The sequence below is a fragment of the Dendropsophus ebraccatus genome, chromosome 13 (assembly GCF_027789765.1).
Source record: "Dendropsophus ebraccatus isolate aDenEbr1 chromosome 13, aDenEbr1.pat, whole genome shotgun sequence".
Lineage (NCBI taxonomy): Eukaryota > Metazoa > Chordata > Amphibia > Anura > Hylidae > Dendropsophus > Dendropsophus ebraccatus.
In genome coordinates, this window is record NC_091466.1 from 57382329 (window position 1) to 57399323 (window position 16995).

The window sequence follows — 16995 nt, forward strand, 5'->3', positions numbered from 1 at the left end:
AAGTATGTTAGAGAATTGCATAACTTCTCATAAAGGAAGATGGAACGTTTATTGGCTGTTTTGCCTTCAGATATATTGTGTAAAGATCATAACTTAAGTGTATCCTCTCCTTAATGTCAGATAACATTCAGGTGATATCTTGTATATTCTCATCTTTACAAAATGAAATGAATTTGATCTGGGGGGGGGGGGGGGAAACACCTGCTAAACCTTTGACCGATTCAAAAGGTCACACTTTTCGTTCCTAAAGCCCATAGATAGAAGAGCTATAAAATAAAATGCTTCATAGCATAGTACAATATAGTATAGTCGCGGCACTGGATTAGAGATAAATCTGCAACGAAAGTTTATAATATGGCTGCAAAAATAGAGGAAGCAGGACCGATCACACCTTGTAAACAGCCCCATAGTCATCATAGAGATGAGGACACTTACAGTAAGTTTGGCTCGGCTGTTAAATTCCGCTGCTTGGAAAAGATGGATGCAGCCCTAGGTGTCGTGGGCTATATCCATGTTTTTCAGGCAGCCCTAGGGCTGGAGTAATCTTTTCCAGAAAATCGGATTATATGGCGATCAGGTTCTGGTTCGGTCAAACTTACTGTAAGGTCACCTATCTCTGCCACTGTTGTATATATTCATGCATTAGCGTTGTACTGCTTATTATAACCCACATGATTTTGATACTATGTAAACTGTATATTCCTTATATTTTATACCCTATTTCTTCAGAGGACATCTGCATATTCCCTCCGCAATATGCCTGTTTTTGGCACCAAGAAAAGTATAGTAGTCAGCTCACCTTTATGGATGCAGGACAGGGGAGGATGACTCCATAGGGTCTAGGGTCCTTAAAAATCTATACTTTTATTAGTTTATACTTAAAAAGTCATATAAAATCCAAATATGTCTTATTTTGCTAGGTCTTATTTTCAGGGGATGTCATATTTTCCATGCACAGCAGGGACAATGTGAATGGTATGATGGCTTCCGGCCACCAGGGGGAGCTCACCACAGCACACTCGTACAGCACAGCAGGGACAACTTAGAGTATGTTGGCAAGCGACAATATAACAGCAGACTATGTGCAGCTCTACATCTGGTGGTAGGGAATATCAGGGCTGGCAGCAGGTGATGGTCTTCATGTTCTGCATGCAGCTGCTCTGAAACAAACAGAGGTAGGGGACAATGGCGGCTGACTAAAAATTATCACAGCTGTATGCCCTGGTGTTCTGTTCGGCGGGCATGCTTCCAAACGAAAACTTTGCTGCTAGGTCTTATTTTTGGGGGAAAGTAATTAGTAATTTAGCAAAACCTCTACTATGTCTTATTTGAGGGGATGTCTTATTTTCAGGGAAACAAGGTAGGACTGATTTGATGCTGTGGATTGTACTGAAGTCCGGTTATTTTCCCTAAGGCCTATGGATGACCTATACAGGATGGGAGTTGTTCCAAATTCTTACATACTTGCACTGCAAAATTAAATTCAAACATAGTTTTCTTTTTATGATATAAAACGAGTGTCGACCTGATCACTATTTTGACTTCTATACGTGTGGGAAAATAGATGAAGTTCCCGCAAGCTTCTCTTATGCAACATTAATCTCCCTGTGGAAAAACAGAAAATTATATTTACAGCTCCAGAACGTTACTATATTATATAAAAGATTTAGATGTAGCTTTTAATGTAGATGTATTGTGGCTTCATTTGATGACTTATTATATGCAATGAACAGCTATATACATCTGGATCAAGACCAAGGATGCAGATTTTCATTGCCATTAATTATGACTCCTAATTCTTTCTTCATTTTTGGCTTCAAGTCTCTGGCACTTGTATACAGGTGAAAGCAGTGTAGTTGTATTGTATCATAAAAACACATATACAGTGTATACAAGTATGCTCTATACTATTCTTGATCTTGTGTTGTATAAGAATTTTTTCATGTTTTAGAATACTCACTATATCCACAAGAAAGGAATGGCTATGGGTGCAAATATCACCCCACCACTACCACAACCACCACCACAATACCAACATGCCAAAATATGGCAGAGGTTTATTGTTGATATATTCTGCATATGGGAGGGCCACAAGAATCTCAATTCTAATCTCAATTTAGTAGGGCAAGAACCTGATATTTCAAGTGAAATACTTAGCCGGAAGAAGCGTTTTTTTTTTAATGTGAAACAGCCGTTGCTCTGTGATCTGTGAAATGCTCCTGCCGTCCTTGCTTTGAGGGTAGAATTTCAGAATTCCATGTTATGATCGCTATGAAACTGCATCAGCAGTTCTAGGCGACAGACTGCCTAGTGATGCTGTTTTACATAGAATTTAGTTGATCCTGCTGGAGGGAGTACATGCAGTGAGTCCTGACACTTGCAGGTTGCTGTAGCATTTTTTTGTTTTTGTCTGTATATTAGCCACAGCAGTGTGCAAACTGCACAGTGTGAATAAGTGTTGGTGGAATGCTGGCTATTTGTTTGCTTCTTATGGTAGAGAGACATGTCAAAAATTTTGAACGGTCAGGGCCTGAGTGTTAAGACTGCAACCGATTTTTCTGATCTAGCTAATTTTTTCTTTAAGTCGTTACCTTTGATGTGGGAGTGGAAAAAAGGCAATCCTGACACTTCACTTGCTGTACATTTAAATAAGGCCAGGTTTATATATATCCGGCGGTGCGGCAGCGTTTCCCTCTGGTGCAGGAGAAAAGCGCCGGAGGTAAAGGCATCTTTGAACTGATTCCATTGTTTTCAATGGGACAGTTCAAAGCATGTGGCGTGCAATTAGTGTGGCATTGCCACGCCAGCGGTGCGGCAGAACTTATCTTGCAGCGTCCTGACGCACCGCCAATCCGGTGATGCGGCAGCCGCATCCATTGAAGTCTATGGAGCGCCGGAGGCCCTGCCAGTGCGGACGTTTGCATTTATGCACCGTCTGGCTTTTGCCTCCAGCGTTCCAAGTAAAGGTGTCCCTAGCCCTGCAGCACAGTGGCCCCTGGCAGGAGGGGCACACTCTATAGGAGATGTCCCCTTGTCCTGCTGTCCCCAGTAGAGGGCTCCGATCCGAGTTGTCACCCCCTTCCCCTCTGTAGTAATTCACCTGCTCTGATGCTGACCCTATAGTAGATGGCCCCCTGTGAGGTGTACCCCTAAAGAAGACCATCTACTTTAGGGGTAAACCTCACAGGGGGCCATCTAGTTCTCTACTGCTGCCCCCTAAAAAATAGATAGCCCCTGTATGTAAAGAAAAAACTGATCACAACTGATGTAATAAACTTATGGCAACTGATTGCATCTGATGCCAACTGATGTTTTTTATCGAAAAAAAAAAAGGATAGAAAACCTAATGACAACTTTGATGTCTTTTTGACATCAGTTGTTACATCAGTTGTGGTCAGTTTTTTCCCAAAAAACGGAAACGCATGCATCTAGCATATGTAAACCCAGCCTAACATGGTAACTTTGTTGTGTGGGTTGCTAACAAGTGTGGCCTTTCAATATATGTGTAATATTTTAAAATTTTTGTAGAATAAAGACCTTAACACTTTAAAGCATCACTGTCAATACCAAAAACTTTTGACATGTCAAAGATCAGGAGAATGAGCGGGGAGAAGATGCGCTGCAGCAGAGTTAGAGAAAAGAATAAGACTTATAATGGAGCTCTATTGAGACTGACTTTTTTTACTCAGAGCGGAGAGGGGATGTGCAGCAGCGCAGTGTTCTCCCTGCTCGTTCCCCAAATTAGTATGGATCTGAACCTGGACCGATCAAAACTTTGACATTTATTTTTTTTAATTTTTGCAATCTGCTGAGATCTCCTCCTTCTACGTGCCCTTTTTACAAGAATGTTTCAAAAAAACGAAGTATCTCAGTTGCACAGACATAGCAATTTATCAGCCGTATGGCTTTGTCTGCACTTTCAGGTAATAGATATCTGGAGATAATTATGATATAATCTTCTGCAATTCCGAGCTGAGCTATTTCAGGCTTTCTAATGTGAACAGTTACTGTCTTAGGTTCTAAATGCCCTATACTGGGTTCTTAGATTTTTATCCTGTATCTGTCTTTAGTATTCTGCCTATCTCCTTTGTTCATCTCTCTTACATGTAAAGGGTCATCAGAAAATGACTGACGGTTTAAACAGACTGATTGTTTAAGGCACATGATTTACAATACTACATACACTACTATAAATTGCATAGGGGGTACTGATAAACTGGCTTTGCAAAGTGCTATGTGACCAGAAATGAAAGACACAGCAGCATCACAGCAAAGAAGAGGTTACACTAAGCATTTCACTGTTCTAGCTAAGATGAGAGTAAAGCCTTGATTTACCTTTTGGGGTTAGTGTGGATCATCTGGAGAATGAAGAAAAACTCACAGATTGCAGAACTACAGCAATGTGAATATACAGCAGTAGGTGTCCAGAAAATAATCAGTGGTGAGAGATGAAAATGATGCCTTGATTTACCTTTAAGGAACAGTGTGTCAAACGTTTTCAGTAACACTATGATTTTTCTTAAATTTCTTGCTGTGTCTTCAGCCAGTATGTATGCTAGAGCTAATAGCTTTAGACTAAACAATTCTCCATCTGACAGCTATAAAACTAAAGCTGGGGGAGGTTCTAAAGAGACTGACTTGGGCACCATTAGAGCCTGTGTCACCCCTGATTCCTGATACTGTATTGCTAGGGTGTCTGAATTTAGTAATGGAGGCTGAGGGCCTTCATAGTCTTAGCATTTTAGCACTTATTTTTCAGATTTACATTGTACAAGACTTGACAACCAAAATACTTCCCCAGGACCGATTCTAGGTTTTCTGCTGCCTGAGGCAACAACCCCCCTCCGCAAATATAACTATATATCAGCAGTGGACATATTGCCTACATCACTATATGCCAACCATGCATATACTGCATACACCAACAATACATATATTGCATACATAACTATATACTAATAGAACTGTATACACTACATATATATACATATATTAGTGTCAGCCTAATTTCTATGCCACCGCATTAGTGGTGGTGGCATAGAGAGACCCCCTTATAGTGCCAGCCTCAGTGGCAGTGACATATGGCGATCGCATAACATATGGACACCCCCAAATACTGCCAGCCTCAGAGACCCCCTGCAGGTCTCAGACCATCTAATACTGATAACCTCAGAGACCCCCTCCCCTTATATACTGCTCCCAATGTGTTTGTTTATATAAATAAAAACCCTAGAACTATAGAGTAGAAATACATTTTTAAGCTGCCTAATATATCCCACCTTTAACAAGAGCAATGTCACTAAATTAGCTGCTGTGTTTAAAGGGTTAAAATACTACATCTCACTGTGCTAATAAGTCTTCCTGTCTATTGGTCTAGAAATCCACCAGTATAACATTTGTATCACTGTCGTTATTAGTTTATTGTGATTATCCCTTAGATAACTCTGTAGATTTCATTGCACGGCTGTGAAACATATACAGTCCCCATATGTGAGTGATTTTTCGATGACTGCTTTCTGAACTATCACTTCTGGAAAATCATGGAATGTGATACTGTGTGATCTCTATTCTGAATCAGTTCAGGTGTAATGGGTGAAGTCACCAGGTTAAGGGTGGAACCAAGGAGCAGCAGATCTATTGTTTCCAGGAATTAGACATATTATTTTTTTTCCAAATCACCTTCTGCTTTTTTATTATTATTATAATATGCTAAAGATTTTTTTCGTTAAACATTTTTACTGGTTACTGGTCTGGTCTAAACAGAAATGTAGAGGATTAAAAGCAGAAAAACACAACCAGGTCCATCTAGTCTGTGTAAATATATATATATATATATATATATATATATATATATATATATTATTTTCTTTATATTATATATTTTTTCTTATGCAAGATTTTATTTGGAGTAAGAAGGGTACAAAATACCAACTGGGGGCTTGGAGGAACATTAACAAAGCTGTAAGTACAATTTGTGCAGGGAAAGGCACTACTACATGTTTCCTGAGGTAGTCAATATAGCAATACAAGAAATAGAAAAAAAAAAATCTGAAACCCAAACTTTTTGAAAATAGTAGTGAGAGTAGTGTCCTATTAAAAGGTAAGGCATGGGAAACGTAAGAAGCAGTCTCCAGAGGAAAGGAAACTGTGATATAGTGAACAGCTGCAGGGATCAGAGACAATAAAAACAAAATGCAGGTCATGATACAAAATACTCTAAAGGTCCCCATACACCTTAAACTTTTGGGCGGCGGGTTTGGTCATCAATATAAGATGTATTGGACTCCTGAGAAAAATCACAGTTTGACCCCTATGTTCTGGGAGAGAAAAGCCTGAGCCAGAGGGGTCAACAGGGCAGCCGTCAGCACAGGGCTTTCCCGGGCAAGTGCCAGGGGCCCAGAGAGGCAGAGGGGCCCGGTGTTCTGATGTTCAGCTTGATCACTGTAAGCGCTGAGCATCAGAAGACACAGGAGCGGGACCTGTCAGCGTCCTGCAGAGAGGTATTAAGGACTTGATCACATGACTAGAAGGTCCTCAATACTACAGTGTGGAGACTGGCCCGAGGAAGAGGGAGAAGAGAAGCTTCAAGTGCTGTGTGTGTGTGTGTGTGTTTGTGTCAGTCAGTTATGTCAGTCAGTAAGTGTGTGTCAGTCAGTAAGTAATGTGTGTCATTAAGACAGTCTGTGTCAGTCAGTAATGTGTATGTCATTAAGTGTGTGTGTTTATGTATATTAGTGGTGTCTCAAGCGATTATGTATAGTGGATGGACGGATAAGGGGCCCGCTGAGGCTCTGTCGCCCAAGGGCCCACAAATACCTGGAGCCGACCCTAAGGGTCAATCAGTAAAACTTCATCACGCCCGATCCCTATCCATCTGTCGGTGGAGTCTCAGGTGAGCCCTGATAGCAGACATATGCGTAAAGTGTATGAGGACCCTTACTGTCCATGAATAACCTTCAGTAACCTTTGCCATTAAATTACAGGATGGAAATGGTGATGTAAGGTTTTCCACCATATCTAAACTTACAAATCTTATCAAATTCTACCATTCTCAGGCACTTCGGTCGTATTACCCATCTCTTGTGATGAAAAACTATTAGTCATTACTGTGTTGTCCGTCCTTCTATTGGTCTGACTGCAGTCCTCTGACTGTCTACTTTTTCCTTCATAGTGCTTCGCAGCTTGTTCACAGTCTAAAGGCCGCTCTTTCTTCTGTTGTAGGCAACAAAACAAGGCACAGAGCTCATGTCGAAACTTTGGACTAAGGCCCAAGTATATGATGGGATTGTAGAAACTTGCTGACTTGGCAAAAAGTGTGGCCACCAGTGTGGTAAGGGCTGGTACTTGATAGCCACAAGCCGACCACATAGATATAACAGCATATGGAGACCACGCTAGCACAAATGCTGTGCAGATAACAAATGACACCTAGGGAGTAAAAGAGATATGTAATATAGGTTAATTTGGTTGCAAAAAGACAATAAATTGCTTTCTCAGCTATATAGACCAGGTACGGCCGATAATCTTTTAGGGCCTTAAAGTGTAACTGACATTAACATTTTTTTTTTGCAGAAATCAATAGTACAGGCGATTTTAAGGAACTTTGTAATTGGGTTTATTAGCCGAAAAATGCTTTTTTTATCATGAAAAAGCAGTTTGAAGCCCTACCCCCCTGTCTTCATGGTTCTATTATGGAGAGGGGAGGGTGGAGGGAGATGAGGCACCAAAACAGGACCACAAAGAGTTAGTTTACAGATACATCACCGGGCTATCTCCTCTGAAGTCAGCACTGACCTCTGAATAAAGGCTTTCACACAGGCCCCGCTGTGTAATCCTTTGTTCTCTGTTGCTGACTAATCTCCCTCCTCCCCCCTCCCCTCACCATAGGTTAGACAGGGCTCGACTGATGTAAAAGAGTCCAGATTTCATGATAATGAGAAGTAAATGACAAAGAGGAGGGGGGGAAAAGGGGAAAGTCTTTTTGAATGCAGATAATGGCATATTTGCCTAATAAACCCAATAACTAAGTTTCCTAAAATCGCCTGGACTATTGATTTCTGCACTAATACACTTTAAGCTACCACTGTTCTAATAGGAATATCAATAATATTTCAGTTTTACCCGAGTGATTTCCCTTTCTATCATGAGTTGCCGCTGACTGATGTCGCCACCATGTGAACTTCTGTGGCTCTCATGGACAGTCCTGATGATTGACACATAGCAGAAAACCATTATGACCACCGGAATGAAGAAGCCCGAGAGGAAGACGCCAAGAACATAAAATTTGTATGGGGTGGAACTTGTGGCAAGGGACCAGTCTATTTCACAGGTACCATACTTGCTTTCTGTAGAAAGATTTATACAAGAAATTGAATAAAGAAGGTTTAATATATGTCATCTCCGCTAATGTTTACAAGTCCATATTCTTTCAGATTGGAGAGTTTGCAAGAATTTAGCCGAAAAGAGGCACAAAGACAACTTCATATTGGATGTACATTGTGAGCGATCTAAGGTTTTAGAACAAATACCATATTCAATCCTGGTCACAGTATTGGCAGCTAATAGGGAATCAATGTTATTGGACAATCAGATGAATAGCTATTGCTATCTCCTTTAAAGGGGTACTCTGGCAAAAATCTTTTTCTTTCCAATTAAATGGCGTCAGAAAGTTATATAGATTTGTATTTTACTTCTATTTAAAAATCTAAAGTCTTTCCAGTCTGACAGAGCAGGAGAGGTTTTCTATGGCGATTTGTTACTCCTCTGGACAGTTCCTGACACGGACAGAGGTGGCAGCAGAGAGCACTGTGTCAGACTGGCCCGCCTCCATTGCTTTTGCCCACTTCTCTCAACTTGGCCGGGGTCTGAATAGTAAATGTAAGTCTATAGGAGCTTATAGGTCATGGGTACAGACAACAGGGAAAGAAGCATTCAGCTCCTCGCTTCTCTTCCAGGTCATTGCAGTGATTGGTTAGGGTCTGACCATGACCCATCAAAACTTTTGACATGTTTGGGTATGTGTCTTTTGATATGTCAAAAGTTTTTAAAGCGACTCTGTACCCACAATTTGACCCCCCTAAACCATTTGTACCTTCAGATAGCTGCTTTTAATCCAAGATCTGTCCTGGGGTCCGTTCGGCAGGTGATGCAGTTATTGTCCTAAAAAACAACTTTTAAACTTGCAGCCCCATGCCCAAAGGGAGTATCTGTGCCCTAACTTTGCACCACCCCTCCGTCCCTCCTCCCCACCCTCTTCATCATTAGGAATGCCACTGGAACATTTTCTCCATGCCCCATGTGCCGGGCTGACACAGGTGGGGAATAGGAGGTAATCTTCCTGGAGCATTCCTAATGATGAAGAGGGTGGGGAAGAGGGACAGAGAGGGTGTGCCAGCCTTATTTATACACAATCTAAGCCCCAGCCATTGGGCACGGACTGCCAGTTTAAAAGTTGTTTTTTTTTTAGGACAATAACTGCATCACCTGCGGAACGGACCCCAGGACAGATCTTGGATTAAAAGCAGCTGACGGTACAAGTGGTTTAGGGGGTCAGATTGTGGGTACAGAGTCGCTTTAAAGCTTATACACTCTATGGGACCATCTTAGTTGTGGGCACAGAGAGTGAGGAGAGAGACTTTAAGCCACTAAAAGTAAAGTCAATAATGCTTAAAATGCGTATACCAGTGACTCTTATTAAATAAGTACTATATATATATATATATATATATATATATATATATATATATATATATATTTTATACAGTTATATTTAAAGTAAGCTGACTATGACTTTAAATACAGTTAAGGCAAAGGCACTGACGAAAAGTTTGCATGCATTTGGCTTCTTATAGCCTATGGACACATTATATGAAAGATGACGTTAGCTACACTGCATATGACTGTATTGATTATTATATAAAGTCACTGAGAAAAATCATTCTGAGCCCAATGTAATAATTATCTCAGGAGTTGGATGTCTGATCTTCATGTCGTGTCTATTTCACGTATTTACCTATGAAGCTGCCCCAGCCCAAGACTGGTGATCCAGACCAGATAATAGCAGAGATCCAGATGACAAGTATGGCCACCGAAATGAAGTCTTTATCTACTTTGTGAGCTGTGAATGATATCAAACATTAAGATTTAATTATACATACCCCCCCCCCAATAACTCTATTACATCCCCAACGGGTTTCAATGACAAACACCAAATGCTCATCTGAATGACAAGCAGTATGATACTAACCATCTAATACTACACATCTAGCACACCAAGCAAGGATTCTAGTCTAGGGAAAGATGGATAGGAAGACATAGGATAAGCTGAGACTCAAGCATTATTACAATACCTCGATGGGGATGGCATCCTTTGACATAGCGGAGGAGACTTATTGCCGTAAGAGTGTTAATGCTGATCAGGCCAAAGAGAAGGATTAGAAAGCCATCAACCTAATAAGGTTGGAAGGAAAAGCAGGGCAGATTGCATAGGATTCAAACAAGGTGATTTACTCGGTTATCTCTATACAATCCTGCTTTCTTTTAACCCAGACATAAATCCACACTATCACTTATATCATGTTTCCTCTACATACTAAAGAGGAGCCGCACATCATCCAGTGTCAGACTGGCCGACTGGAAGATCCTCCGGTGGGCCTCCAGCTTTAGAACCTGCACAAACACTGACTGACATGTTGTTTCTCACTGGTTCCTTATTGGCGGGCCCCCAGGATCATTTTCTCTGATGGGCCCCAGATACCACAGTCCAACACTGACCACATCTAATTATATAACTTGTATATAGCATTTTCACTGGTTTTCCTAATCCTAACATTCATTTGTCCCTGGGGTAGGGGTTGTACACTAGACACCTGTCTCTACGATAGCTTCCATACACTGCACACATGAAACAGAGGATCCTTCCCTCCTGTGTGTCTATACATACCCTAAGAAGTAGCAGCAGTATAGAGAACATTATAGCGCTGTAGTTAACAAACTAAGCTGTGAATCAAGCCCTGGGGTGAAATCAAGTAACTATTATAAGCTTCTGTGTAGCTTCTTTGTGGTCTCTATAATCCTGTGTACCTGCAATCTGTGAGCCAGACTATTCACTGAACAATCCACACTGTCCATGTAAGGTAAATCAATGTTTCCCTCTCATCTCAGCAGTTTAGTGCTTAGTGTAACTTCTTCTCTCTTTTTTTCTTTCATGCCAAACTGGTGAATCAGTAACCACTTCTTCCACATAGTAGTTTACTGTAAATCATCCCCCAGCACAGTGCCATACTATTCAGTCTATTGCACTTTCACCAGCTCATGCAATAACAAGTAATGAGTAGGTGTTGTGCTGTGGTTGGCCAAACAACTAAGGGAAAGGATCTGTATATGTATGTAATACTGGCAAACAGCTCAACCCTGGATCCATCCCACCACCTGAAAAGGAGAGGATAATAAATAGCTGTGCACCATGATGGGGGCTGTCAAGGGCTGAGAACACTAAAATCACTTTGTCACCACTCTGAAGGGTTAATCTAACAAATCCAATATTTAAACTACACCAATATCTGGCAGTACTGGTATTGTAGTACATGAGCTATTATAAGCATACATAAGGCAGTGTGTATAGGAGAATGGTGTAATAGCTTACAAAATACCTTCAGTGACCCTTCTGCTACTGACGACTACAGGAGGTACATGGTATAGAAGGGAGGCAACAAGAAAGCAGTCACATTCCTGTAGAAATGAGAGCTACATACAGGGGCTAGGATTTGTACGGGGCCCCCCTCCCCTACGCACAACACAAAGCACTGCGTATATATATATATATATATATATATATATATATATATATATATATATATATGCTTTACTGCTGGTGTACTGGTAACCCCTGACCTCTGCACATTTTTCTTTCCTACTTGATTGCCAGCTAGAGGTCAGAGGTTATCAGTGCAGTGAAGCAGAGATCTCTGTCTCCTGCTTGTTAACCCTTTTTTGTGTTGCAGCATGTAAGTAAACATTGGGTCACTTACACTGCAGTCCATAAGGGGTTAAGCAGAACACATTTTCTTACCTTCTCCCTAGGGCCCCCCTTCTGCACGGGCCCCATAGCAACTGCCTACCCTGCCTCTATGGCAGCTACGCCACTGGCTACATACAGGGCTTAACTATTTCAGAAGTGACACTATATGGCAATTCCAAGCACAAAATCATGCACACCTCCTTACTTTGCAAGTCCAGAAACCATCCTTTCCTAGTCCGTGAAACAGCTCTACAATCCCTCGAGAGTAACCAAAAATGGAGATTCCGGCATCTGATATGGCGAGATTAAGCATCAGGAGATCCTGGGCATCCAAAGTCCTCCTGCGTCTACACATAATACAGATCACAGCTCCATTCCCCAACCAGGAGAACCAGCCTGCAGACAGCGGAATCAATGCCAGACGCAGAATTATTAGATCACGGTGTGAACAAGGACTGTGTATTCTAGGTCAGGTTAAGTTGTCTTTATATTTTCCCCTTCTATCATTTGAATACGTTATACGAATACGATAACTTAGAGTCCTTAGAATTTAAGGTGTTTATGTATCTATTTAATATATTGAATAGTATTGTAAAAGATATATGCTACATAGTTGCATCTCTTACCCAGGAGCAGGAGGTAGACACCAATGGCCGTCTCTCCTCCATCAGATGACCTTACACTGTTGGAAGTGTTGAGCTGGAAGGAGCTGTCTTTCAGGACCACGTCCATGTTCTCTCTTTGTAGGTCTTTTGCAGAAGTTCCTGTCGCTGCCAGTAAGCTGAGGGGGATGGGGAATCAGCTCTACTTTCCATACTTAATCAGTCTTTATTCATCGAGGGTCATCATCATACATTAGCTATGCTTTAAAGATTTTGTAGCTTTGACTCAATCTGCTGTGTCAAGGATTCAGAGCTGCCATATAGTCTGTGGCCCCCTTTCCTAACCTGAAATTACATCATAAGCCAAGTCTAAGCTTCTAAAATCTTTTAAGCAATTGGTCTTAGCATGGAGAGATAGGCTACTAACTTAACTCTGCTGTTCGCTGATTGAAGTTAAAGGCGTAATTCAGCAAATTTTTATCTTTCAGATCATCAGGTGCCAGAGAATTGTAATTGACTTCTATTAAAAAAATCTCAAGTATTCCAGTACTTATCAGTGGCTGTATGTCCTGCAGGAAGTGGTGTATTCTTTCCAGTCTAGAGAGCAGAAGATGTTTTTAATGGGGATTTGCTACTGACATGGACAGTTCCTGTCACAGACAGGTGGCAGAGTAGAGATGTGAGAGGGAGATGACAGGTTTGTGACACTGTCACAGCTCTGGAGTGCTGTCATCCCTGTGTAGTGGGGCGGGGGGGACCAGACAGGTAATGGTGACTGTGGGAGCTATAGTAGAGCCGGCATCTAATTACAGATGGGGTTGGGGGGTAGGGGAGCTGGCGCAGTGATTTGGAACGATGACAGGCTCCTAACATAGCTTCAGAAATTTTGACAGTGGCTGGAAAATGAAAGGGAGCCGGCATCCGATTATGGGAAAAGGGCTATATAGCGAGAGGGAGCCGTAGCAGGCACTGAGTAGATGCAGATGATGTCTCATGGGGGCCGGGTTACCAAGTCAATAGACAGCTAACCTGGCCCCCAGAGAGGAGATCACATGTACTGCGTCTACAAAGGAAGGGGGAAGAGTGAGCAGCGTGTTGTCGGAGTGGACCCAGATAAGAAGATTTTAGACATCCAGAGCAGGTATGAGAAAAAACAGGGAAAGGGTGCAAGGTTTTGGTTATACATGTATATTATTTGGAAGGGGGATTGTTTAGAATAGTTTTTTAAATATTGTTAACCAGATAACCCCTTTAATACCCATAGATTCAATATTCTACATCGCATAGCGTGTCATGTGGACGCTAGCTTGCTAAAGGTTTATCCCACTTAACAAATAAAACCATAGTTACATAGGTTTGCAAAGTTATGTAGATTTAGTTGTTTTAAATTCAATACACTAGTGCCAAGAGGTTTAAATGAGATGCTGGAAAGGGTATAGTTTAAATTTTATTCCTTTTAAGTGAATTTTTTATTATTATACCAGATCATGTGGTTTCGGAGGAGGGCTAATGAATGGGAGGTGGAACATTAATTCTGTTGTAAATAAAATATGGCTGCCTTTGTACTGTGCCTGAAGAAGGGGCGTTAGTCCCAGAGTATAGGGTGAAAGATTTCTGGGGAGGTGTAATCACCCGGGCTTGATATCGGAGGTGCTGCATCACTGGGAGTCTTGTAGTCACGCTTTCCAGGCCGGGAGGGGAGTGAAGTGATTACTCCCCTCTGTTGTGTGAGTAAAAAGAGGATTACTGATGCACTATTATCTGATACAATCAGATAAGTTGTTCACTCTCCTAATTTTTATTTTTGGGTCAATCATTGATAACAGGAAATGAAAGCATTTTTGTCTGATAAGATATATTACAAGGTTTCCGATAATTTGCTTGTATTATTGATCTATCCTCTCTAAGTTCGTTGAAACAACAGTGCTTATTTTAAGAAGAAGTCCCATAGAAGTACAAAAACTGCAGGCAGGCTGGTGGGGGCAGGAAAATAATAAACAACTGAAATTACCGGTCCTCGTGCCTTCGATGCGCCGCTCACGGTCTTGTCCACATCAGTCAGCTATTATCTTCAGCTGGAAACCGGTTACGTCACGTTCCCTGCCCTCCCCAGCTAAAACGTCGAGGCCCACCTGAGTGATTGCCCACTCAGCCAGTCAGTGCTCCCTGATTGATCATTGACATATATGTATACTTCAATGCTCTATATGTGAAAACAGTAAAGTGTATGTTGGCACCCCCTAGTGGAGCTATATTACAGTTAAAATAATAAAAAATACCATCCCATATTAAAAATGTAAATCACCCCCCTTTTCCCATTTTATAAATAAGAATAAACATATTTCATATCAGGGGGAGCCAAGTTGTGCACTAGTAGTAAGAGTGAAGCCATGCGGAGGACCAGGAATGAGAGGGGGAGCCATGCTGTGCACTAGTAATGAGAATGGAGCCATGCTGGGAATCAGGCATTAAAGAAAAGCCAGAAACTATGAATGAGAAAAGATCCATGCTGCAAGGAATGAGAGGAATAGCCATGTTGTGGACTCGAAATGAGAGGGATAGCCATGTTAGGAGAAGGAACAAGAGATGAATCCACATTGTGTACAATCGCCATTCCCATTCTACATGTGGTCTTTAAAAAAGGTCAAGGTCGACTAAAATGTCCAGTATAATATTTATTAGCCTTACTAACACTTCCACAGAAGAGCTATGCTGGGCACTGGTAATCACAGAGAAGCCATGCAAGGGACCAGGAATGAGAGGTGAGCCAGGTTGGGAGCAGAGATGGGAATTTGTGCCTAAAATGATACTTGCCACTAAAAATGATAGAGGGGTTCTGCTAGGGACTAGGGATGGTCCGAACCGAGTTCGGTTCAGGTTCGTCTCCAGGCGGTCCTCCCGCTGTATCCACCCGCTGCACGGAGCGGGCAGACAGCGGGAATCTGATGCCAAGCATTCGGGTTCATGCGAACCCGAACGTTGGCAGTTTCGGACCATCCTTACTGGGGACCAAAAATATAAGGAAAGTCACAATAGGGACCAAGAATGAGAGAGTGTGGGGGTCAAGCTGGGGGCCAGCAATAAGGATGAAAGGGGATGTTAAGCTGGGAGCAGTAATTTGACACAATGAAAGTCATGATTTGTGATTTTGACTTCACTACAAACATCTGTACCCCCCTCCCCCCCTTAAATTTTCTGTGCAAATTGACATAGACAGCAGAGTGACATTTTCATAAGGAGTCATGTATTTACAGAAACTATATGGGTATGAATGAGGTTTAGTATATTATTTTATTCTGTCATTTAGTTTTTTTGTACATGTTAAAACGTATGAAAATTTGCTACCAAAGGTGCAAAATATCCAAAAACTCTTGGTAGAGAAATGGATAAAGAGACATGCATGATTGTATCCTACAAGAGGCTATAAGAATACAACGTCCATTTCCATACCACCTTGTTTTTTCCTTCTCTTCTAGTGGACGTGATATGAAAATAGAACCAAATAAAATAAATGGCAAAAACCAAAGTGGTCTTTTAGATTTTAGAGCAGTTCCTTATTAGATAGCTGTAGGGGCAAGGAGACATATGGTACCTTTTATCTATCTGTCTGTCCTTCTGTAACATAGAAAAAAGCTTATAGTCTCTTGTGCAGAGTGTCAAAGAGGCAATACCAAGCCCCTGAATTGCTAAAGGGCTTTAATTGATTTGGGAAAGCCTGTTTGAAGAGGATAAAAGCATTTTCTGCTTTCTGGATGCACAGACGGATACATAAAAGGTACCATGTGTCTCCTTGACCTAACAGCTATCTAACAGTGTCAGCAGTTTGGAACCTGAATTGCAGCTGACAGATTCTCTTCCAAGGAGACATGTCACTAGTTGAAAGTAATGAAACTAGGAGGCTCACCTAAGGCTGGGTTCACACTACTTTTTTGCAATCCTTTTTTCTTTCATAACGAGAAAAAAAAGGCTGCCTTTGTGTGCATCTGTTTAGATCCGTTGTTCCACTGACTTCCATTATAAAAAAAGAGGGCTCAAAACGGATCAGTTTTTTCTTTTTTTTTTGCGGACACAAAATTGTAGTCTACCTCATTTTTGTGTCTGTTAAAAAAAACAAAACCACAAAACACAAATGCATCCGTTAAAAAAAAAACAAAAAAAACGGATTGCTAAGACATAGTGTGAACCCAGCCAAACAGCTGCTGCCTCCAGGTCCCCAGCCAGGCCTTTATTATGTTCCTAGACCAGACCCTTGAACCTAATATGCAAATTAATCGCTGGTTAGCCACCAGGGTTTGTCAAGTGATTTACTGCAGGAAGGATTACAGCTTGTGATGCTGACCAATCAGATAGCTAGCCAGTAATTCATTTGCATAA

The 16995-nt window shown here is 41.4% G+C and overlaps 1 protein-coding gene across 1 annotated transcript; it reads right to left on the reverse strand.

Annotated features, from left to right (window-relative positions):
- Positions 1–5925: 5925 nt before the first annotated feature.
- On the reverse strand, positions 5926–12956 carry LOC138770980 (visual pigment-like receptor peropsin). Its single transcript, XM_069950353.1, has 6 exons — positions 12646–12956; positions 12225–12415; positions 10350–10449; positions 10013–10117; positions 8122–8345; positions 5926–7428 (listed from the first exon to the last, which is right to left on the reverse strand). The coding sequence occupies exons 1-6, from the start codon at positions 12749–12751 to the stop codon at positions 7036–7038; spliced, it is 1119 nt and encodes a 372-aa protein (XP_069806454.1). The 5' UTR covers positions 12752–12956; the 3' UTR covers positions 5926–7035.
- Between the last annotated feature and the right edge of the window lie 4039 nt (positions 12957–16995).